Source organism: Cetorhinus maximus, chromosome 6 (genome assembly GCF_964194155.1).
Source record: "Cetorhinus maximus chromosome 6, sCetMax3.hap1.1, whole genome shotgun sequence".
In the NCBI taxonomy this organism is placed as follows: Eukaryota; Metazoa; Chordata; class Chondrichthyes; order Lamniformes; family Cetorhinidae; genus Cetorhinus; species Cetorhinus maximus.
Genome location: NC_135884.1, coordinates 113,349,629 through 113,375,971, shown reverse-complemented (window position 1 = coordinate 113,375,971; position 26,343 = coordinate 113,349,629). Strand labels below are relative to the sequence as shown.

Genomic DNA, 26,343 nt, shown 5'->3' with positions numbered 1-26,343 from the left:
ACGCGACACCTCTGGGCAACAATATGTTCTGAGAGGCCCCACCCAACACTCCCAACCACCCAGCATTATACTTCCAATTGATACAATGTCTGTGCTCAGCAAGTATTGTGAAATTCATGATGACTGGGCGAAACTTGTCCCCACCATAATTCCCTGGGTCAGTCTAATTAAAATACTGGTGCAAAATTCAGGTGCCAGGAACACTCCAAGTTCAGAACTTGCTTGCCGGGATTGTGCTTCTGCAGCATGTAAAGGCCTGCAGCAGCTTAAAGAGCAGGTACGCTCAAAAACAGATATGCAATAAAGCAACAAAGGCTTTAAAATGTAATGTCTGGCAGATGTGCAGGAGCAGGTCTGCCACCTGCAACTGTGGAAACATTAGTAAATGAAGTGAAGCAAAGGAAGGAAGCTATATGTAGGACCTCAAGGAGAGCAGCACAGAGGGAACGGAAGGAAGTAGACAGGCCTTGCCATCAATCCTCTGGAGCAAGGACAATGCCCTTGACATCCCACATCCCCACCAATCACCCAGCCATGTTCTTTCATTTCCATTCTTACACACATCCACCCCACTAAAAACCTCACTTGCAATGCAACTGCATGTCTCATCACTTTATCATCACACACATTATGAGCTGCATGCTGACAAGAGTTTTATTTGCATGTCATAGGACAAAAGAAAATGCTTACCTTTTGCAGCGGCAAGATTTGCACATAAAATTCAAAGAGTGAACACTGTGGCAGCTGGTGGACACCCAAACCTCTGCACTTTGACCTACAATGGGGACATCTGTCCCCAAGGAATTAGGCCAGAGAAGAGTGCATTAGGTGACACACACGACAGCTATTATTGACACATCTGGACAAAATCATTGCTGACTAGAGGGTCAGGATATGCCAGCACTCGACTGAAGTGGCTTTTAAAAGGAGGATGTTTAAAGAGTAGCAAATATATTTGCAGGCATGAAGGAGCCACAGCAGACAGTGCCCTAAAGATGACTTGATTAGAGTTCACTACCTGCACATGTTTGGGAACACACTCCACTGTGTCCTATCCTCCCTGCTGTTTTCTATGGGCTGGTACTATCAGGACAAATTGCACCCACCCATGTGGTTATGTTTTTTGTCATTTGCAATTCAGCAACAATTTGCATTTATATTGCACCTATAACATAGTAAAATGTTCCAACGCATTTCATACGAGAGTAACCATACAAAAATTGACATGGCACCAAACAGAGATGTTTTGTCAAAAAGGTAAGTTAACAAGGCAAGGTGAGGCAAGGTGGAAGGAGGTATGGAGCATAAATACCAGCGTAGGTCTGTTCGCACAACTGCTTTCTTTCTATGCTATGAAGTTCTGTTTTTTAAAGAAGCGTCTTAAGGGGCAGAGAGGTGGAGAGCTTTATTGCAAGCATTCCAGAGCTTAGAGCCTAGTCAGCTGGTGGCATGCCCACTAATGGTGGTGGGAAGGTAGGGATTGAGGGGCGATGCATGGCCAAGAGGTCAGAGTGGACGGAAGAGTGAACTTTCGGAAGCTTGAGGAGCTGGAGATTATAGATATGGAAGGGGAAGACACGGAGGGATTTGAACATGAGGATGAGAATTTCAAAATGGATGCATTTACTGACCAGCAGCCAATGTAGCTCAAAAAGTACAGGGTGAATGAGACATGATGAAAGATAGCATATGGGTACCTCCTCTTTGAGCTTAAGTTTATAGAGGGCAGGATTTTACGTGGCTGTGAGCAGGGGCGGGGTCTGCTCGCTGACGCATAAAATGACGTGCGGTGACGTCGGGGGGAACTCCCGATGTCTCCACACCCTATTTAAATTTTCAGGTAGGCAGGGACGCAGCAAAATCAGCTGTCAATGGCCAATTGAGGCCATTGACAGGGTCAATTAAGTAATTAAAGGACCTGGCCATCCAACCTTAAGGTTGGCGGGCAGGCCAGGAGACCCGGCGCGAACTAGAAAAAGCATGAAACCCCATCCACGGACAGGTGAGGTTTCATGTAGGTTTTAAAAATTTTAATAAAATTTTTGTGAAAATTATGGACATGTCCCAAATCATGTGACATTGTCACATGAGGGGACATGTTAGGGAAATTTTACTTTTCTATTTTTAGGTTTTTTACATTTTGAGCCAATCTCCCTGAGGCTGCACATGCGCGAAAGAGCGCACTCTTGACTTTGGGATTCACCCCCCTCCCCCTGCCCGCACAGGTTCTGTGCGGATGTCATGCTGGGCGGGCCTTAATTGGCCCGCTCACGTAAAATGGCGCCACGTCCCCAATCGGGGGCACCGATCGGAAGTGCGCCTATGCGCGCCCGCCCTTCAACTTCGCCCCCGATGGGGGGAAAATTCAGCCCAGAGAATGGAAGGTGGGAACCTGGCCAGAAGAATATTGTAATATTTGAGTCTAAAACTAACAAAAGCATGGATGAGGATTTCAGCAGTCAATGGGTGGAGACGCTCATATTGGTAGTCTTGATAATGGAGAGTTTATGGGATCAGGGTCACAAGAGTTTGCAAACAGTGCAGGAGCTGGAAAAGAAGCCACTGCAGGAGATTCCCTGGATATGACTGGATAGGCAAGAGTGGCACCAGGTGAGGGCAATCTCACTCAACTAGGCAACACAGGAGATATGTTCAAAGAGGATCGTGTGGTCAAAGCTTGCAGACAGATTGAGAAGGAGAAGTTGGATACCGCACCACGGTCACATAGGATGTCATTGGTGGATTTGATTATGACTGATTCAGTGATGTGACAGAGCAGAAACCCGTTTCGACAGGTTCAGGCATGGAATTGCAACAAGATTTGCATGGATTTGGGAGGTGTTAACTTTCTAAAGAACGTGAGAGGAAGGGGAGATTGAAATTTTGGAACTGGACACCAGGTAGCTCCAATTTCTAGTATTCAGAGATCTGTAGGACCAGAAGCAGGACAAAATGGGAGGATTTGTGCAACATTTGCACAAGTTGCATTAATAAGATGAGAAATTGTGTCCATTTTTCAAAGTCTAAATCATCTATTTACAGACAAAGAACAAAAGCATTCCCAGCACTGACACCTGAAGTACAACACTTTATCGATGTAAAGAGTTTGTTCATAACTGATGTTAGGCTAACTAATCCACAGTTATCCAGATTATGCTTCTCTTCCTTACACAAATATCGGTTACTTGCCCATTCTCTTCATCTAGTGTACAGTGAGATTATTTTTCACTTGGTATACATTGATATTATTGCTGTTATTTTCATATCTTTGCATTCTTCCCTTGGGCAATAGCATGAAGTAGTGGAATGATTTGCAAGCTGATTAACAGTCTGAGGCCACACCAAGAACAGCTCTCCTACTGTTGTAACCATTTTTATACTGACCAATAGGGAGATTAGACCTATAGGGTAGGCCCGACTTAACAGGTGGGAAAGGGACCACTCAGCCAAAAGATTGCTCCTATTATTGTTAATCTAATTGCTCTCATTGCCAAATGCACTGAATTTTTGCACTACTTCTCCGTTGGAACACAAGTTCACATATTAATCCAGATTCAAATGACTGCTTTTTTAGTGGCCATTGATTCCATACAAGGCAGCTAAGTTAAACTTTAACAAGCAATCAGGGAGGATATGATGATGTTAGCCTCTCAAGTAGAATTAACTAAAGTACTTCTGCATGCACTTTCATGAACTGATGAACCTTACAATAGCATCATTGAATCTCTTCAATCCTTAGCTGAACCAAAAGTGATCCAAATCGTACTTTTGAATGTAGTGGGGGCAGGTAGTGAGGTGGAGAATAGAGTTGTTTCCTGGCACTCCAAAACATTAAATACAGAAGACTGGCATGTATGACTCTACAACCATTGAAAATATCTGTACCTATATCTTCCATGAACTAGGTGAGTACTCTTCTGTAATTAGCAAATTTTCCATTAAAATGTAAGTCACTCCAAATACTTCCTACAGGCTTGTGGTATAAACAAGTGTGTTGATTGATTTGTCGATTAAATTAATTCTCAATCCTGCTCACAAATATGATTTGCTATCTTGACATTTTATGTGCATCATTTGCTCATAGTGTTGAGACTGGAAAGAACTGTGGCATAGCGAGTGCATAAAGTAATCTATATTAGTGGGCAATCAAAATATTGAGTGAAAAGTATTGCATCTTTACTCAAAGCACGAGAGAAAATTGGGTGCACATTATCATTGTTGTACAGAAACTCTTGCACCAGATTCCTCACTGCAACTGACACAAGACCTGGGCAGTGGCTTCTCAAATGGCAGTGAAAAGATTGAGCAGAAACAAGGGATCAGGAGGCACATCAATGAGGATAACAAATGATGAATGGAGAAGAGGGAGTAAACAAATTGGTGAAGTATGGAGGTCATGTGATACTCCTGTGCAAAAAAAGTTCAAGTCACCTTCTCCCTCACCTTCCTGCTTTGAAATGGAGCATATCCCTCTTGCAGCAATTCTATTTTAATGAATGTATTTACTTTTTAAATGTCACCATGACAAAGAGGTGGTGTTCTCCAAGGAAGTTTTCAGCCAGCCCCTTAAGAAAATACGGAATATAAAAAATGATCTATGAGTGCACAAAGGGCAAACTAAAAAAAAAAACTAAAAGCAGAAGCATGCTGGAGCACATAGAACAAATAATTTCAAATAGAGCGAAAGACAAACCGAAAATTTGAATGTCAAAGTAACAAAGAATAAAAAGGCCATAACAGTACAGCAATACAGCCCTAGTTTGATCTGTTCCAACAATTCAGTAAACTTACGATAGGAAAACATTCCTCAAGCCAGTTTGTTTTCAGCTCAACAGAGGCTGCATTTGGTTTGTGTCAGGAGTCACAAGACAAATGCCTCAGAGTTTATGCAGACGTCTGCCTCCAGTCAGTATTCAGTATCTGTCCAATAAACAAGGTCAAATACTGAAAGTTGTTATTCCAAATCCCAATGCAAGTAATAACTGCAGCATTTAGATAACTGAAAATGTTATGAGGCCACAAAACCTCTTTCGGCACCCCCATGCATTATGTACATTTTGCTTTGCCATTGAATCTATGCAATTGAATTGCCATTGAATCTTAAGGGAGATGGTTTAGCACAGATAGAGTACAGAAGAAAATAAAGTTATTGACAGTGTTCTTACCCTCAAAAGATATGGAGTCAAAACAAAGACATTAATTCAATATCATTACTCAGCCATCCAACTCTAGCCAGTTGCATTCCACAGACGCCTCCATCGTCACTACAGGTTTGTTACATAATTTCATCATCTATCTCTATCCTTAGCATTGTCATTAAAACCTTCAACGCTATTCTTAAGCAGGCATTTATCCAACACTTTTATGACAATCAACCTAATATTAACTGCTTTTGTTGAGAGTCTATTTTACATGTTCATGACTCTGCTAGTTGAAAAAAATTCTAATCTGCAGTCTTGCAGGAGGCTCACTACTTTTATGCTCAAAATCTGTTATGTAGGTTAATCAGTTTGAATTATCCATCACTCTGTGTTGGAGCCTCCATCTCAAACTTTTCTTCCCTGAAATAAGCTCAATTGTGGAAGTTTCATCTTTGCAACTCTTCTATGAGCTCTATCCAATATATCAAACTCTTTTTGAAGACTGATGTCTACAATATAACACAATATTCAAACTTTGAATTTACTGATGAGTTATAAATAAGGGGTAAAAATATCCTGTTTTGACTAATAATCAAATATTCTCGAGATGTATCTGAGCATTGTTGATAACCTAGCACAATGAATGACCACTTATGGTGCATGGCTAATAACCAGACCAAAGTCCTTTTCAAAGTTACACCAGCTATGACTGATCCAAATTTGTAACTAATGCCAACTTGTATATAACTACAAGTGGAGTCTAATTGTTTGCTGGTTGGACCCTATGTGTGAAAGATTCTAATGACTGTAAGAACTGCTGGTACAGTTCTCCGAGGCAATTAGGGATCACATCAAGTCCCCACTGTGTTAATCCAATGTGCTGGGAGGCTTTAGTGAATATAGTGCATAGCTAGCATGCAACTTCATTACTCAGTGTTACACTGTATGGTTAAGTGGCTTAATTTATAAAGGGAGCACTGGCAAAAATCCCATACTGATAAAACACAGGCATTTTACCTAAAAAGATTACATTCCAGCTATCCTTATGGTACCAGTGATCTAGACTTACTGAAACCTGCTCCCTACTCTGGTGTCACAATTGATTTTATTCTCCTGCAGCCTGGCAGTTAGAGTTTGCAGCAATAAAATCCTATGGGCGGAATTGTGGCGGGCAGCAGCACTTCAGTTGGTATGAATGAAAAAAGTCAGTTTCCAGCCAGCAGAAAATAGTTTGGATTTTTGGGTTCCGGGTGGTGGGGGGGTGGGTGGGGAGGTGGTGGTGGTGGTGGTGTTAGTGAGAAATGCTTGAAAGCCTGTCCTGGGATTGAGGCCACGCTGCCGGGGGCATATTTGAGAGGCTGTAATAGGGGCTGTAAGGACCATATAGAGGGCACTGCATGGCACACGTTTTGGCCCCGGTCTTGGGCAGGGGGAGGCCTCTCTGGGCAGTGATGGTTGTGCACAGAGTGATGTGTACAGCGTGGTCAGTCAACTAAGACATTTGGTCCTGGGGGTTAGAGTCATGGTTTTGGGAAACATAGGGCTCAGTAGCATTCAGGGCACGTATCTGGATTCTGTAGGTCAGAAGGCTGAAAGGTCATGGGGGAGATACTTTACGGTTTCCTGCTCAAGCCAAGGAGAACAGGGCTCAGCTGAGTGCTGGATTCAAAGGTCTATTGTGCAATGAACGAGCTTTGCTCCTTTACTAATGGTGGGCATTCAGGTGAGAATCCATTAAGTCGTGGTGCTGCAGTGCAGTTGGTCTTAATGGCTATCTGATCCTCAGAGAGGCATGTGAAAAGGGAAGGAGGGTCAAACAATCAAGGGCTACGGCTGCTGCACAGAAGCTAAATGGACACTATTTTCCCATTGCACCGGTCATAACTTACAAGGCACCATGCTCACAGTCATGACTTAAGTACAAGGCTAGGGTATCAACAGTTAGTGTCTAGACTACTAGAGGCAAGCTGACAATGGCCTATGCATTATAGCACATGGGTATGTATATTGATCCTCATCAAGACCTCATTGTGAACCTGCAGTCATCCCTACGGGGGATGCTCAGTCACACGTGGCCCTCCAGGATGTTAGTAGTCTCCAAGGGGTGGTCTGGGGAATGCCACATCTAGACGGAGGGCAGACCAAGGGCATGACACTGGATCCCTTGCTTAGAGATGAAACTCTTTCAAGTTATCAACAGTCACAGATTGCAACTCTTTTCGAGTACAATCACAGTTCTTGGTTTCCGGGAGTGGGACATGAACCCACAACCCTCTGATTCAAAGGCGAGGGTGCTATGAACTGAGCCACAGCTGACACCTCAAAAAATTCTTTCGAGTTATCAACAGTCACAGATTGCAACTCTTTCGAGTACGATTACAGTTCTTGGTTTCCGGGAGTGGGACATGAACCCACAACCCTCTGATTCAAAGGCGAGGGTGCTATGAACTGAGCCACAGCTGACACCTTGAAAAGGTGAACCATTCAAGGGGAAGTAGCAATGATGCTACTTGATGATGTGTCAAACCCAATTGTTCACAGATACAAGGAGTGAGAATGCAGGCTGCAGGCAATGCAACCTTGTTGACAGCTGTAATTAGAATGAGAAGGGTCCATCACCAATTGGCACAGCTTCAAAAGACAATTGGCCTGAGGAGCAAGTGGCAGTTGGACCACAGGTAATCCCAGATGCTGTTGAGGAGAGAAAAAATCCACAGAGATGTGTGGCACGACCAAGGGTCTATAGAAGACACAGCTCACAAATGGAGATGAGTGAAAGACAGTGCCACATGCACCTTCGCTTGTCCAGGGATGTGGTAGCTCACATTTGCCACCTTCTCCAGGAGGAACTAATGCTGCCAGGATCTGGAGGGCATCCCATGCCCATTGCTTTGAAGGTGACTGCTGTACTGAACTTTGTCAGCAGGTCCTTCCAGGGCTCCACTGGGGACCTTTGTGCAATATCGCAATCGACAACACACATGCTTAAGGGAGGTGACAGATACCCTTTTTAATACAGCTGACCATTGCATCCAGTTCCATATGGATGATGCAAGTCAGGCTGCCAGAGCTGAGAGGTTCACTTTGATCTCAGGTTTCCTGCACACGTGGCCTTGAAAGCTCTCTGGCAACAGCCAGTAACATTCATAAATGGCTGTCTTAAAGACAAAGACATAAAAAGCTGCCATACACTCTGACTTAGTACAGTCCCAACACCCACATCCTCACTATGTGGAGTCGCTTAAGGACATGTATTAAGGGAGTACAAATCACATTCCACAGCAGCCACATGTTGCAATGACTACTCTCCCTTTCAAGAATGACCCTATCATTAGGGCATAAGATGACTAATGCTGCTTCCATGATCATTGAGAGATTTCTGAGCTTTCATGAGATGTTCAAGCTGAATAGGGCGAGGATTCAGACAAGGAACATAAGGATGCCAATGCGTGGGCATGATGAGGCAGATGTGCCCGTGACAAGCTTATAGCCACAAGATTCCAGTAAGATTAAGGTGAAGACAGGTTTTCACCAAAGTCACTTATAGCCTTCAATGCATAGGGCGCAACAACGCCTTCATTCTCAGCTTGAACATCTCACGAAAGCTCAAAAATCTCACAATGATCATGGAAGTAGCATTAGTCATCTTATGCCCTAATGATAGGGTCATCCTTGGAAGAAAGAGTAGTCTTTGCAACATGTGGCTGCTGTGAAAGGTGATCAGCACTCCTTTAGTACATGTCCTTAAGCGACTCAACATAGCACAGTCCCTTCACCCATGTCCCCACGAAGTCGGTGTGCATGGCAGCTTTTAAATGTCTGAAATGCCAAATCACACAGGGATGCACTCATGTCAGTGTGACACCAGCTCAGTAAGGCACAGGCCAATCTTTAAAACTTTGCACTTGGTCATCTCAAGAGGGAGCTCCATTTGTCCCATCGCCAGCTCTCATCAATGTATAATTTTTTTTTTGTTCATTCATGGGATATGGGTGTCAGTGACAAGGCCAACATTTATTGCCCATTCCTAATTGCCCTTGTTCAGAAGGCATTTAAAGAGTCAACTGCTTTGGCATGGGTCTGGAGTCACATGTACCAGGTAAGAACGGCAGATTTCCTTCCCTACAGGACATTAGTCAACCAGATAGGTTTTTTTTTTTTTACAACAACCGACAATGGTTTCATGGTCATTACCAGACTTTTAATTCCAGGTTTTTTATTGATTTCAAATTCCACTATCTGCCGTGGCAGGGTTTGAACCTGGGTCCCCAGAACATTACCCTGGGTCTCTGAATTACTAGTCCAGCAACGATACCACTACGCCATCGTAGAGGCATTACCTTACTACTGCCCCCCAATCGCTTTTCGCACATGAGGACGCATTGGCCTTTAACTCTACGTCATGCAGCAAAGCACTGTCCTCAAAGTGTGCCCCACCAGGACAATGGTTTGATGGGTTCAAATACTCAGGACCCTGCAATCATCAAAAGCCTGACAAGTTTCTGGCCTGGAAGACCTTTGCATTAGGGAGAAACCTGGCCCAGTCATTATTGACACAGCAGCCAATAACAACATCTTCCCTCCATAGACCCTGCTGAGGCCTTAGGAGATTTGCAAATGTATGGCTTTGAGAGCATGACAGTACGCAACATGTTCCCTCTCAAAGGCCAATCCTTTCCATATGCCCTAAGTCAATGAGTGCACTGTCATGCAATGAATTCCAGATCGAGTTGTGAGCTCTACCTTTACATAAGGAGCACTGCTAAGCATCCATCCAGGTCCAATGTAAGATCACTGCAGTTAAGGAGATGGCTTCATTATGATGAGCCCACGCCTCTGACATCACACACTCATAACCCTCTTGCAGATAACTAAGTTTCCCAATCGATCCTTACTTCCCTAGTTCAGCGTCATGCGTGGGGAGAGTGGGAAGTCAGCATGGAATGACATTCAGCCTTAAACGCAGACACAACATTTACCTGCAGAGAAGCATCAATGCCTACAGGCTCGAAGTCTAATACTACTTTTTTAATGAACTCACACTCAAAGTAAATGCCATTGCCAACTACACATTGGAGAAACGAATATAACGTTAGTCTCAAGGACTACTTGTGCCATCCACAAACAGACATCAGTGTGACAGCAGCAGAATAATCATTAACCTTGACGAGCATTTCACCAGAGCTCAAAACATGTCTGCCTGAGATTGAAGCCTACAGGTGTATTGGTCAGTTATCAGTCTCATAGACGATGTGCATTTCCTGAAGTCGCAGATGTCAAAATAAAGGCTACTCACTGTGGCGGGATTGAGAGAGAATTTATGCAACTGAAGATCCAGATGGGAGTTCTTTGTCGGCAGTGGAAGGGGGGGTCTACATTTTGAACCCTTAAATGACCGGAGGACATTGAATCAAATTGAATATCAATTGAATCCATGAGACTTAGGCAAAGGTTAATGCAACAAATATTTACAGAAGTGAGAAGTCAAAACAATGAGTGAACATTTGTGCCACCAGTGTGCATTCAAAACTTCCCAGGTTTTCTTCCCCTACCACTACATCTAGTTGCAGTCCCGACATATGCAGCAGAGGTGGAGGCAGCCTGCTGACTGCAATGCCCTGTTGTCTGAGGTGACTTTGGCAGATGTCCTCTGGTGGCCATAAGCCTTGAGGACCTTGGCCTACGCGTCTCCTGCTCTGGTGCAGGTGGACCCTCCTCGGCCTGACCTGGAGTTGATGGGGTCACTGGCAGAGGGGAGTTGGAGTGCCACAGCACCCTTGAGAGTGTATTGGCTAGATGCTCCTGGGGTGCGTGGCTGGCACTCCTCCCCTCTTTGGGTGCCCAATGGCCTCTCCCTGAATCCTTGAGAAGGGGCTCCTGGAAGGGGGAGGGGAGGGGGTGGGGTGGAGGTGCCCCGTCCCCCTCTTGCTTAGCCACTGTTGAATCCTACCCATGGCTAGAGCGATGGTGTACAGACCCAAGCGTGAATCTGGCAGAAACTGCTGGACCTGGGTCTCTAAAGCGGCTGCTACCCTTCCAATGCGCTCACATAATGGAGCTACAACATCAGACAGAACGTGGAAAGATTCCTCCATCCTTCATTCCAGTCTGATGACCGCTGACAATTCGGCCTGATGTTCTCCTGCTGCCTTTGCATCTCCAACATTTCTCTTAGGGTCAAGTCCAGATGCTCATTATTGGATTCAGACTCAGCAGGGGCCTGGTCTCCAGTAGTCTTCCGAGTGTCAAAGACCTCGATTGTCACTGCTTCCACAAGCTATAGACACGTATTGGTGAGGTGATCATGAGATTGTGAACCCAAGCCCACTCTAGAACTAGGTCCCACCAAAGTGCGTGTATCTGCGTTGATGGAAGGCGCAGGTGAACACAGTGACAGTTCTTCCTTGGAGGATGCTTCTGCTTCCTCCTCAGGAGTGGCCCAGGAGCTAGAGTGGAGTCTTCTTTTGGAGGAAGTCCTCCCCTTTTCTTACTGGTGCCTAGAATAGAGAGAAGGGAGGATTAGTGATCGACTAAGCAGGCTCATACATTAAAGATCACTCACAGTCATTGTCCAATGTTGTTGATGTATGCTGCATGGACCTTCACTTGTTGGGGAGGCTGATCTTGTCTTCCACACAGGAATGATCCCTATCCTCACCAGCCAGCTCTGTGGCCTGCTCTTTCAACCATGACAGGGTGCGTAACTCCAGAGATCCCCCTCCAGTCATGACTCTCTCCCTTTTGTTAATTGAAATCTTGAACTGCATAAAGACTGATGTATTGACTGCGAGCACAATGGATGAATAAGCAGTTCAGAAGCATGCATAGCTGTTGTATCTGCTGAGCCCTCCCCAGTGAGGGATTTAGATGCTGTTTGTTGAGGAACTTACATGAGATGGTGATCTTAAAGTGACTGGCAGACATTCAGCGCTGATGTCCCATCCTTTGGTCATGTGTGACATCCCTGCAGCCTCTAACCTTTAGACTGCCTGATACCCTTATGAGGATGAGGGTTTGCAGTGAGTAGGCGTTTCACTTACCCTGGAGCAGGTCATTCATCCATTTGCAGCACTGGAGGACGGCCCTTCCCTGGGTTTCATGGGCACGAACCTCCCCGGTGTCCTCCTCCCAGAGAATGCCTGTCTGGATGCTGTTTAAAATATGGCGCCAGGACCTTCGACCCAACCCCATGAGGTAATGGGTGACATTGCTGAGCTCCTCGCTGATGCATAATTAATGAGCTGAAAAGCAGAAGATCGTGTGTGTTCAGCCGTCCTGCCGCCCGGTGGGAATCATGCCAACTTTCCCGACCGCCAACGGACTTGGTCTCCAGAATGAAAAGTTCCGCCCAGCATCACTGCATTCCTCAAATCATGTTCAGTAAGAACACAATTTACCAAATTGTTTTTGGTTTAAAAATGTTTTCTTACTTGCACGAATGGGTAGAACAAGCTGAAATAGGCAAGAGCTGTATTATAAATGCTGCACTGCTCTTTAGTATGAATTTTAGCACTTACATTTTGGTAGGAAGTACAAGGAAAGGCAATATAAAGGGGAAACTTCTAAAGGAGATGCAGGGGCAGGGGGACCTGGGTGTATATATGCACAAATTCATTGAAGGTGGCAGGGCAGGTTGAAAAAGCAGTTAAACTAGGCAAATGGAATCTTGGGCTTTGGGAGTACAAAAGCAAGCAAGTTCTGGTAAACCTTTATAAAACACTGGTTTGGAGTAGTGTGTCCAGTTCTGGTCCACTTTAGGAAGGATGTGAAAGCATTGGAGAGGATGAAGAGAAGATTTACGAGAATGGTTCCAGGGAAAAGAGACTTCAGTTACCTGGATAGATTGGTGAAGCTGGGACTGCTTTCCTTAGAGAAAAGAAGGTTGAGAAGAAATTTGATGGAGGTATTCAAAAGTATAAGAGCTCTGGGCAGGAGTACAGAGCAGTCAAGAGCCAGAGGACACTGATTTAAGGTGACTGGGGGGAAAAAAGTGTTATGAAGAAAAATCTTATTATGCAGCGATCTAGGATTTGGAATGCACTGCCCAACAGTGGGGTGGAGGCAAATCCAATTGTGGCTTTCAAAAGGGAATTCCGTAGTTATCCAAAGAGAAAGAATTTGCAGGGCTACAAAGAAACGGTAGGGGAATGGGACTAGCTAAGTAGCTCTTACAGAGAGCCGACACAGATATGATGGGCTGAATGGCCTCCTTGTGTGCTGTTACCACTCTATGGTTACAGAAAAGATGCCTATGCCAGAGATGTGCAAATAAACAGATGTTAATCAGTTGCTACGCAAGACTTAGATGCTACACTTCAAATAGATGATTAAAGTGTAAGATAATGGGGGGTATGATAAGCTGGTAAAATTCCTGTTCCAGATTGGATCACATAAATATACCTATACTAAAATTTTAGTTCATGTAAATGCTTCCTGTTTAGTCACTGATTGTTGTCACATTATTCAAAGCAGATGTCATTGTTCTCCATAGGCTACCTACCTGAGTCTAACCAACATTACACTGTCACCAAAGGTTCCTCCTCTATTGCCTCTCCTTCCCTCAGATTGCCCCAACTGAGCCACATGCCCAACATAGCCTTTTGTCTACCAGAGACCACAGGGAGGCATTTTCCCATTATCCCCAAATAGACAGCTACAGTTGCAAGTCAAATCCTGGTCCAGTAGAACTGCTAAAATCACACATTTGAGTGTGAAGCATTAGAAAGTGCCATAAACATATTGTTGATGAAGGAAATATTAATCAATCTGAATTCTTGCCCCAGACAAGCTGGAGAAACTTTGCAGAGGAGCAGTTTAACACAGTTAATGTTGAGGATTTGTACACAAGTAATGAATGATTATATCCTTGGGACATTAATTAATGGCCCGGATCTTCCACGATGCAGCAATAATCATCAGACTCCCACTTCGCTCGAGGTTTTCAACTCCCAGGCGGTGCTCTGCATTTCTGGTTGATCTTCAGAGCCCAGCGTCTTCAGAAATGCAGAGCATACAGTCCCAACTAAGAACTCCATCACAGCGTCGTAGCATCAGGGGGAAGCCAAGCCACAACTTTTTATGGCACGAGCTGCCAGAAGGTAAATTTAAATGTCCCGTGAGAATGTTAGTGAATGGGCAGGTGGGTGAGATGGGAAGGTGGGTCAGGGAGGGGGTGTAGTCAGGTCAGGAAGGGTAGTCAGCTCGGGCTGGTGAGGTCGGGTCAAGGGGTAATCGGGGTGATTGGGATTGGTTGGGGAGGTAGTCAAGTTGGTGGGGACGGGGTGGTGGTTAGGATAGAGAAGTCAGAGTTCAGTGGAAATGATTGGGGGATCAGTTCTGTAGTTACCCAGGAGCTAGACCAGGATTTTTCTGTCTAACATTCCTTGGGCAACTACCCAGTAAGTCCCATGGAACTGTCCGAAGTCTCTAACTCAAGAGTCAGAGACTTTTGTGGAGCATCCAATGGAGTGAGGGAATTGCCCATTGGGAGTTCGAACTTCCTGGGCAATTCCCAATGAGGTTAGGACTTCTGCAGGGTCCCAATACGCACCACCTTGGGTTGTTCGTCCACCAGAAGATCTGGGCCAACGTCTTTAAATAAGCAAATATTGTTTTGAAAGAAACCCTAGGTATGGGCCTCCTTGGAGCAAAGCCCTCATCCATTTCAGTAGAGCCAGCACACTAGAATAGCAAGGAAGAACCCCTTCAGTTGACTGAAAATAGTCAGTCTCCATCTGGTATTTGACACCAGCAGGAACACTCAGAGGAAAAAGCAGTCTGTAAACAATGTCTGAAACTGTTATTGCTTTTCACTTGTTGCAGTTATAGTTTCCTGAAGCAACAGAAACTGATGCTGCTAGCTGTGCTGTACAAATAGATAAAGATATTCATTACATAATATTCACTGCACAAAGTAATTAAATTCACTTTCTATTCAATAAAGGTGGAGTCAAGTTCAACTCAAATCATTGGCATTCCAGCCTGTAATGTATACCAGTCTCTAAGAATGAGGCATTGCACTGGGGACTATTCTGCAGTCCAGTAGGAGTAAAAAAAACAGTTCCATGTTGAACTTTAGTCCATTTTACCTTCATTCCTTCAAACACAAGCAGCATTGCTTTGGGGCCTATATTTCTGGCTTTTCCACGAAGACATTTTTCTGAAAATTAATCAGCCCCACCAGCTGCATTATAAACATTTTATTCCCGTTGATTATTTCCCCTGATTGCCAGATTGAGAGGCTGAGTTGGTAACGTGATCACATCCCTTCAGAAAAAACATGCTGAGTTATCCAGCGGGAGGGTGCACTGAGTACATGCAGTCTTGCCCTCTGCCTCAGCTGTCACTTTCTGAAGGAAGGACTCCTTTTCTAAGCCATTTTCTTCCTGTCCCCTTCTTGGGCCTCGTTGCTACACAGTACACAGCATCCCTGGAAAACAGAGTGGGGGAGGGGCGAACAACCTGTTCACAGGCCTTTGTCAACACTACTTTGAAATCAGCCCACTAGAGGTGTATGAGAATGGTCCAGCGTGATTCATTTTTTAATTTCCCATCCCTGTGGGCGCCTTTACTCAGTACTTCCCCTAATGGTACAGCTGAGGCAGGTACAATTGACATAGTACAACTGAGATTAACTAGTGCCTGTTTACTACCCAATTAGATTATTGGATCTATAATAAGGATACACAAAACAATTCAAAGAGATCATCATCAGAAGTACATTGCAAGACAAAAACTCCACAAACCAAATTCAAGGCATCAAACATCGGTGAGGTTAATTCTCGCAATTTTCAGAAAATGTCACGTTTTCAAACAATTTCAGAAACGCAAGAGAGTCACATCTTTGAAACTATTCAAAAACAGAATTATTACAAAAACAATGCTTGATACAAACCAAGAGTTACAATGTTGACCCATGGAGTGCAGCTTGCAAGTTAGCCTTTTTAAAAGCTTCATCCTAACTTCCTTACATTAGAATGCTGCTTCTTGCAGCAGCTTTCAGCTGTGCCCTGTTAAGCCACAAGCTGATTTCAATTAATCTGATACAAACAAAATCTTTAGGTCATTTAAAATAGCCTTTCGAGAAAAGATCCTCAGCAAAGGGTCTCGCTCTGTATAGTGCAATTCTCTGTGGATTCTGACGTTAGCGCACTAGGAGTCACCAGTATATTTGGCTCACGTCACTTCATGCCCAATTTACATTGAAGTTCTCTGAATTAGTGTTCGAGTGTAAATACAAGATCAGAAACATTTGCAGGGTGTGTGTGTGTGTGTGTGTGTGTGTGTGAAGAGAAGGTAACAATGTGAGTGGGTCACAGAAACAAAGCACTTATTTTTAGACAATTTTTAATTGTGGCCCAGATGTCAGCATGCTCACAAGACAATGCACATATTAAATGCTATTCATCCAGTCGGCCCTCACCTTGCCAATGACAGGGATATCAACAGAACCCCAGGTGTCTGCTCCCCAGTGAACCAGGCCGGAGGCAAAATCCGCAGTAACAATCCCAGCAACTGGAAAATATGGAAAGGATTGGAAGATCCATAATAAGCTCACAGACTGAAGCTATGAATGTTCAGACAGCATTATTTTATCCAAAGTACTGTATCTAAATTCAAATTTTAAATAATAGCAAATTGATTTCATATGTATTTTTTCTCAGTACCATAACAAAAATAAACAATTTTCATAAAAGTAATAACTAGACATTGAATTCTTGAAACATGCACAAATTAATTTTAAACTAGAATGTTTTTCAAGTTAATGCATTCAAGGTGAACACATACTGGAATCAAATGTTTAGTGTAACTAAACAAAACGCTTCAAAACAAAAATGAAAATTTTTTTTTGCTATAATTGGTTAGTCTGGTAGCACAACAAAATGAATTCAATGGAGCACTGACATGTTGGAGACATGGGTTATTTGTCACACTTACCACCTAGCCCAATGTTCCACATTATCATAACCACTTATTAACAGATGCTGTCTGATCAGCTGCTTTTTGCCAGCATTGTGCTTTTATTTCTCCTTTTCCAGAACACTTGATTTCAGCTATGTCTCTCAGGAGGACAGCAAGTGGGGCCCCTCCAGAGTGCAAAACTGCAAAGCAAGCGAGCCACCAGGCAAGCACTGCATAAAAGGTGCAACTACAGAGCACTGCAATTCACCTGGGATCATTCATTGTTAGTGTAAACTGGACAGACAGGAGAGCAGGTAGGAAGTATTTAAAAAAAACACTTTTCTAATTAAATTTATAAACATATGACAAAGTACCTCATTCAATTGAAAAATATGATTTCTTAACATGCAAAGACCTGCATCATTCTTAAACAGCTTCAGCTATTGATAGGATTTCGGCATAATGCAGAAAAGGCAATTTTCCATTTGCAGCTTCTGGAGCTTAAATCAAAGGACAATGATTCTTCATGTACTGGCTCTCTGCTCTTACCTCCACAGTAAATAGTAGTCCTATCTTTCTAATTCTATCAGCAGCATAAAGTAGCAGTCCACACTAAGAAGCACGCACTGGCCTACACAGTTCAATATTTGACTTTTCCTTCTCCCCCTCCTCAATATTTGACTTTTCCCTCTCCTCCTTCTGAGGAAGGGTTCGGTTGTTGTTCAATGCCTCAACCCAGCCAAGCTCAGACAGTTTCCAAGGAAGGGAAGTTATAAGTACAAATCCATCGCTAACATCAACACGTGATGCATCACCTTAATAACGAACGCTCTTTGAAACACAGCTCTGCAATATAAGACCATCCCACTAGTATAGGAACCAAATGTTCATTGTAGAATATTCATATCACAGAACTCACTGTAATACTTTGCAGTAACTTTTTTGTAAAAAATAACAAACAAAAGTCAGTCAGATCATGCATGATGTAAGTAACTGAAATCCCCTGTAAGACCTCATTTGATAAATTTAAACAGAATGCCAAGAACTTAAAGCCACATCGCCAACCAATTGGGAACTTTTCTTTCAGATGTCCTGGTTAAAATACATAGGGCTGAATTTTGACCCCCATCGGGAGGGTTGTGCGGGGGCAGGTGGGAGCTTGCGCGAACCCGATCGGCACCCCCAGTCGGGTGCGCGCCGCCATTTTACGTGGGTGGGCCAATTAAGGCACGCCCAGCATGACGCTCACTGGGAAGTGCTGAGCGCTCCCTGTGTGGGCCGCGGGGGAGGGGGGGTACTCCCTGAGTTGGGAGTGCGCTCTTTCACGTATGCACGGAGGTGCCTCAGGGAGATTTGTTTAAGATTAAAATTTCTAAATAAAGTATTTGAAAACTTTTAAAACATGTCCCCTCGTGTGACAGTGTCACATGAGCTGGGACATATCAAATGATTTTTAAAAAATTTTTATTGCATTTTTAAAACACTTCATGAAACCTCATCTCACCCGTGGATGAGGTTCCATGAAAAATGCAGAGGCCGCCTGGGCTCTTCGCCTGCCCACTAACCTTAGGGTTGGACGGGCAGCTCATTTAACTGTTTAAATTAGTTTTTAACAGGTCTTAATAGGCCTTTGACAGTTTGGCGGGCGCACAGCCGAATCGGCTGCATGCCTGCCGAACTGAAAATCCAAATGATGCGCAGTGATGTCAGGACGCCCGCCGGTCATCACCGCGCGTCATTTTACACGTCGGCCGGCCGGAGAATTCAGCCCATGGTGTTCATCTGGAGATTTTTTTTAGAAAACATCTACACTCTATTAAAAATTTTCAGTACCTGCACTACCTGTCCACAAACTTCACTTCCTGTTGTCACAATTTTGGGCCACATTTTAATCTCAATTTTTGACATTTTAATTGCCTAGGTCATCAGGTTTAATACAAATTCCCTACGTAAACAGGTCCTAGTGACACTGTAGTTGCAGATTACAGGGCACCAGGTGGTGTTGTAGGCCCACTGTATCATGTACCACAGGGTCATCTGATGCACAGTGAGCAGTGCCACAGGAAATCTACTAGCATTTCACAGTAATCATGGGTTTATTGACTATGCTCCTCCTGGCATAAGAGGGGAGGAAACCATGATGTTATTCTTTACCTCATAAGAGGAGCTCCAAGGTAAGGAGATTTCAGCTGGACTTTCATCATACAACCATAGTCCACACAATTTTTAAATCAAAGACTGCTATTTGTAGATCGTTAAAAACAATTTTATTGCTTTCGTTTCTAAAATAGTTCATTGTTTTAATGAGGACTTCTAAAATAAAAATGTCAGTTGTGGAGTTACGTGGATTGAAAATAATGAGACGTGCAACTGTGTGGGAATTATGGGTGCCAAACCTGCATCCTACATCTCCATGTCACCACAACTTCCCTGCTGCTACACCCGCATACTCGTTCTGCCATGCTGCTTCAACTCTTATCATTTTCATTAAAATGATTCAACTGTGCGTAGCTCTGTGTCTGGCCCCAATTCAGCTGGTTTATCTGGGCCCTCTTACCAATGCATTTCAAAATTCTCTTTTTTTTTTAGTAGCAATAAATGTAAATACTGCCAGATTTAGCCTAAAAATTCATAAAATATATGACTTTCGGATTTTAAAATTTAATTGCAAACTAAACCAAATATAATTCTTACTGATATCTCCTTTTTTGATAAGCATGGAACGATGAAAAATAACTGTCACTTAGGCCTATAGCACACAACCAACTGACAGTGTGATCAGCATCAGGAAGTGAAAAGGACAAAAAATATATCAGCATGTTCCAAATATTTTATTGAAAGAGATTTCTTGCTCATACTTGGAAGTGTTGAAGAACCTGCTGAACTCTATAAGCCCCAGATTGTGGCAATTCCCCATAAACATAAAGAAATGACCATTATACATTTGGGTCTATTTCAGGCTCTAACCAACATGGGGCATATTTCCACTTCAGTTCAGCAGGGGGGTTGGTGACTTGTAGTTTATGTTTCCGAGTGTACAGTTCGAAATTGCTCAAACTACGGTTATCACATAAAGGAAAGGCTGAACATAGGCAAATTTAGCTCGGTGAAACGCAGCTCCTCAGTAATTTTTCAAAAACTGCTACCTCTCCCCAGGCTTTTAATTTCTCCCTTGGACGATTGTTTTGTGAAAGGCAGAACAGTGAAGTAGTTCAGATGTTTGCTTCAAAATTCAGTTCAGGAAAAGTGTGGCCATCAAACTGCTCTATTTAGAATGGTTCTCCAGTGGTGCAGACCCCATTCAGGCACTTTTACTTAAGAGCAAAGTGCTAGCGATGCTGGAAATCTCAAGTGGGGTATTTCTGTTCTTGTTTTTATGTGCACTATCTTAGCCATTATTTTCATCTTTCCATAACATGGCTCGAATGAAGCAAATAGTTTAGACTTAACCTCACTGACATAATGGGCCATCATTTCCAACTAGCGTCAGAAAGAGATGGCCTTCACAAATTAGAGGAAATAAATACATACTTAACTGCCCTTGAAAATTACGTTGACCCTTTCATTTGCCGGAGCTGCTTGGGGCCTGCAGCAAAAGACTCCTCGCAGGCCCCAGCGAAGTGCAGCTTCAGCGGGCTCAAGGAGGCCATGCCCCCTTTTATTAATGGCACCAGCTGCCGTAAAGCAAGTAAGTTTAGAGGGGGATATCAGGGGTGGGGGTTGTGGGGGGGGGGGGGGGGGGGGGGGAAGGTGGGGAGTCCCTTGTGGTTGGTCTGGGTGTTTACAATAGTTACCCAGAAGTTAGAAGAGGCATTAATTCTTCTAACCTTTTCTGAGCAACTATTGGTGTAATCCTGGCGGAACCATCTGAAGTTTGCGATTTAAACCACATTTTCAGATTTTCCCCAGTGGAAGTGTGCACCTCTGGGCAATTGCCAAGTAAACACTTACCTGGGAACTTCCAAGAGAGATTCCCCGCTCATCTGTGGGGTACCCCCCCAAATCTAACACTGCAGGGCTCAGAGATTACAATCCAATACAGAAGCTGAACCATGCATTAAAAGAACCCTATAAAGTTTTCATAGCTGCAATAATCTGACAGTGTCGTTTGCAAGTATCACATGAATCTTTTCCTCTTCTTCGGCAGTCCCTCGGAATGACTTCCTTCCACTCCGGCTCGGTGGGTTCTGAGGTGGCTGATAAGTCAACTATGCAGGCAGGTGATGCTTGAAGGATCGGGTGGACGAGTGTTTGGAAGTTTGTGTTCTCTCTCCAATGCCTCAATTCGTATTTCTGCATTCCTGATGAGGTCTCTCAATGTGTTTGGTGCCTTCCCGAATGAACCTTCGCAATTTTGGGTGGTCACAGGACAGGGACTCCCATGATGCAGTGGGGATGTTTGACCTCTTCAGGGATGCTCCGAAGACATCTCTAAAGAGACTCCCCCTGGGAGTCTCCTGCCGCAGCCTAGCTCCGAGCAGAGCAGTTGCTTTGGGAATCTGGTGCCAAGCATACAAAATGACATGCACTGTGATGGCAAGGGTGGCTACATCCTATGTAAAGTTTTCCAGTTAATTCTTAGGTAAAGTAACATTTGCAATGATAGTTTTAACATGATATATGTATATTAAAATAAATGATCTTGGGAAGCATTTTCAGGTACATTTTTGGTTCATGTCACAGGAGCGTAACTGAGAAAACATACATTTTAAATAAAAATGGTGCCAATGATGAATTGCACTAGTTTATGCTACTGATTGGGATATGCAACAGTGAGTCAATTAATGTGGGTAAAAGTTAAAAGAGCTTAATCAGGGAAAATGATTAGGTGGCTGGAAGATGCAAATCACATTCCTTAAGCATATCAAAACTAGCTAGGGAGAGCACAAGTAAATATGGTTGCATGAAAACAATTGTTGTCCTGGAGTGATGATTTTGCCAACCCAAATGAGCCTATAAACCTTTAGAGTCCTGGATGTAAGCAAAATCTTTCCCTGATCTACACTATATCATGTTAAATTATAGTTGTAAATATTTCTTGTCTAAAGAATTATCCTCAACTGAGGCACTTAACTCAGGACACAATCACAATTACTATCACATTGTACATTATGTAGGCTTTGCACTTAAATAGCTAATATAGGAGTGCTACACAGCAATGTTAAACTATTTATTGTAGCTTTTACAATCAACAAAAATGGCACGCCATAAATGAAAGGAATTTATAAATTTCCTGGGAACCATTCGTAAGATAGTGAAAAAGAAACATTTTTGTCTTGGTAAGGTAAGAATTACCCAGGCTTTTATTTATATTGTCTCTCTTCCACATATGAAAACAATTACTTAGAGATCAAGTATCAGACTTCACTTAAACTGACAACCTGGGGAATGAAATCCTCAAAGTTACTTTGGCATTTTACTGTGCAACTTACTACAGGCCCAGTCAACATTCCATGAAAACACTTAAGTAGGACATCAATTCTGAATAAAAGACCCCCTGCAGAATTTCCAGCTTTGCATCTCAAGATATCACTTCTTCTAATTAACGTTATGCTATAATAGATGTGGTTTCATGGAATTTTTGCCATTGTACTGTACAAAAAAGTTAAGAGGGTATGTTGGAAAACATATGAGATCTTAGGCTTTTATATAGAGGTATGAAGTACAATAGCAGGGGGGTTATGCTGAATCTTTACAAAGCTCTGGTTAAGCCACAACTAGAGCATTGCAACCTGTTCTGGTCACCACACTTTGGGAAGGTTGCAAGGGTCTTTGAGATGGCACAGAGGAGACTTACCAGGATGGTTCCGGGGATGAGGGATTTTAACTACAAGGTTAGGTTGGAGAAGCTAGGGCTGTTCTCCTTGGAGGAAAGGAGATTTAGGAGAGATTTAATAGAGGTGTTCAAGATTATGACAGGTAGATGATAGAGATAAAGTAGACAAAGAAAAGCTGTTCCCATTAGCTGATGGTACAAGGATTGGGGGGAAATAGATTTATAGTTTTGGGAAAGAGATGCAGGGGGAGGATGTGATGAAAACCTTTTTTATGCAGCAAGTGGTAATGACCTGGAACTTACTGCCTATAAAGGATGGTGGAAGCAGAGACGATCAATGGTTTAAAATAAAATTGGATAGGGTCTTAAGGGAACTAAACTTGCAGGTCGGCAGGGACAGAGCAGAGGAATGAAATGGACATGGACTCGATGCAAAATGGCTTTCTTCTGTGCCACAATGACTTTATGGCTGTTGAACGCATACAGAAGAGAGCAACCAGAATGACTGACAGTTTGGAAAGGACCTGATTATGAGGACGATTATGTAAACTGGATATGTGCTCACCGGAAAAAAAGAGAATGTTGACAGGGGTAGAATTGTTGTTTCAGGTAATGTAAGCCATGACAAGTTATTTCACCTTGTCCAGTACAGAGTCTGTGCTTGAAGAGGTGTGTATTCAAAATGAAGCTGTGGAAACAGTGGACGAAATTTTAGCCCCCAAAAACAGGGGGGTTTGTTTTGGGTGTGGTGTTGAAATATTAAGAATCTAAATCCTGACCCCAATGTGTCCATTTTCGATTTCAACAGAGATGGGTTGGAAATTTAAATATTCTATTGAGGCTGCATGCCTCATATTTAACCACCATTTTAAATTTAAGCACAGCTGGTTGAGTTTTCCAGGCCTTGGCAAAGTGGGTATCTAAAGGAAGGTGAGGACAGTTGGATCCAGCAGCTAAGTGCCTTTCTGCTTCACCAACTCCCCACAAACACCTCTCGATTCTTCTAATCCTTCCCTACCGCCCTAATTCATAACGTCCTTCATGAGACCTCCTCATCTCTTCATAAAGTCTTTTTGATCTCACCCCCTGCTCTGGTCTCTGATCTCCCCAGTCCCTAGGCTCCAGGCTCCAATGCTACAGCTCTGGATCCTAATTCACCTCTTCTAGGACTCCTCGGTCTTCTCCACCTCCCCCATCACCCTGCCAAATCTTCTCTATCTCTGGACTCAGATCTTCCTCCCTCTCCCTACACCCACTCTTCCCCACCAGTGGGTTGATGCTGAGGATCCATCCACCTGGCAGCCAGCTAGTCCATCAAAACTCTGGCTACCTACGGCTGGATATCTGAAACAAAAAAACGGTAATCATACCGTAATGGTAAACGCAGCAGGAACCTGGGAAACATGTTTTTTTTCCGGGCTTCCCGACCTCAACCAGTGTGCCTGTTCCCTTCCTATCTTTAAGTTAATATCCAGCCAATATTTCAGTGAGTGAGGGGTCAACCTATGAAACAGGGACACAGTGGAATCTGTTAGTATTGATTTGTTCAAATGCAAATTAGATAGATTTACTTCAGAAAATAGCATTTTGATTTCTAGCATGTGTAACTGAGACATGACGTGGTTAAGTGTAGCATGTTTTTGAGGAACAGCTGGCTTTGAACCTACAGCTCCCAAAGCTCTCTACCACTGTGGTCTTCCGCATGTCATGTCTTGATTTGTTGTAGACTAATTGATAGAGATTGATTAGTCAGCAACTCCAATATCATTGTATCAGTTGACTAACAAGATGGTAGAAGGCAAACTAGATGGACTTCTGCTTTTTTTCATCTATGAATTCCTAATTTATACTCATTTAAAATTTCAAAGTTTGTAACTTTTTTTTTTGTTGTTGTCGCTGCTTTGAATTTATAAAAGGTAACTGACAACAATGCTGGGAAATGCAAGAATGTTCTATTTTGTATTAAGTTTGGACAGTGTGAGGAAATCTCTGGGTTGCAGCCATGACAACCATGTTGAATGTTGTATTGAAAACCATCACCAAGGTCAAAATTCCACTTCCCTCCCTAAAAGCTCTTAACTGAATGTATGCATGAACCCCCCCCCCTCTTTCATTCATTTCATTATCTCCAGGCAGAAAGTGAGTTTTTGAGCCAACAGTAAATCAGAAAGGAAGAGCTGATTGTAAAATATTAAATGGGCTGCAGTGCTTCATGAAGGCAACTCACCACCACCTTCTCAAGGGCAATTAGGGATGGGCAATAAACGCTGGCCCAGCCAGTGGCGCCCACATCCCAGGAATGAACGAAAAGAATTAAAACTAGAAACTGGATTAGCATTCTCAAAAAAAAAACCATGAAAAATGGTGACTGGAAAAGTTGCAAAATGATTGAAAAGCAGAGAGGAGGTGGTAACACCTCTGGCCACATACAATCAGACCTGTTTATTATCAAATGATGTTTAAGATTAGAAATATGGTTGTGTCTCTTTTGGCAAAATGCATCATTTGTGCCATTTTAAGCAGGAGTATCTGCTAAACTACAAAAATCAATGAAATCTTGGTAGCTAGCCAGCTGTTGGCCACTTTTATTTATTTACTGCTTGCTGTGTGCACATCTCCCAAATAGTGTGTCAATGTCACTTCAAATGGAGGAAATGTATCACCACTGCCTAACAGATGTCAATTGCCAAATCCACATAGGTGACATGAACACTTAATGTTATGATCTGGTTGCAAAGAGACAGAGCTAATAAGTTTGGGAATACCTGCCCACCTGGTGGGAAATCTAGCCTTGCTTTGAATGAGAAGAGTCGCCTTTTTTTTCACAGGTGTAAATAATCTACCAGGAAATCCTGACAGATCGACTGCTATTTTGAGTGATCGCTTTGACTATTGTGAAGTTATCCTTTTTGATATTCCTTTGATCCAATTTAGGCTTCAGAGACATAAGCAATATATATGGGGCCCATATTACGATTTCTTTAGTAAACATCTGTTTCGCAATGCATCTGACAAACTGAGACAGGTGGAGGTACAAGCCTATTCAAGCCTATTCTTAACTATGGGAATGAATGAAGTTTTGAGCTGCTTTGGGAACCTCTAAGATAAAGAAATTACTGTGTATTAACTCTGTCATGTTATTTGGCTTTTGCTTCTGCTAATTTTCTATCTAAATAAACATTGGTAATTTGCAGCCTGAGATACTTGGTCTGTCAAACATGTCTTGCAGTCATTGTTGTCGAACAAGTTATTTTTGCTCTTTCATCTCAAAGGTTTGACACGTTTTAAGATAGTAGAAACCAACAGGAGATGGGGTTATTTCGTCCCCCACAGGGGGCTTTGAATATCTGTTAGGTATCTGGCTAGTTCGCAGTTCCCATTATCTTGACAGGATTAGAAATGCAAAGTGCTGAATTTTAATGTCTTTCATTCAAGAGTCACTTTTTGAAGTTGATTCTGACACCCCCAAGTGTAGAATTCCATGAGCGACATGTCAGCAAGCCTGCAGTGCAATCCATACAAGTT

General features: G+C 43.1%; 1 protein-coding gene across 2 annotated transcripts in view; it reads right to left on the bottom strand.

The window, feature by feature from the left end:
* peds1a (plasmanylethanolamine desaturase 1a) overlaps positions 1 to 26,343 on the bottom strand; it is a 123,050-nt gene that overhangs the window by 25,418 nt on the left and 71,289 nt on the right. For both annotated transcript variants that reach the window (XM_078544316.1, XM_078544318.1), the window contains one exon: positions 16,564 to 16,655. In XM_078544316.1, the coding sequence (XP_078400442.1) occupies positions 16,564 to 16,655 (92 nt within the window). The remainder of the gene's footprint in view (positions 1 to 16,563; positions 16,656 to 26,343) is intronic.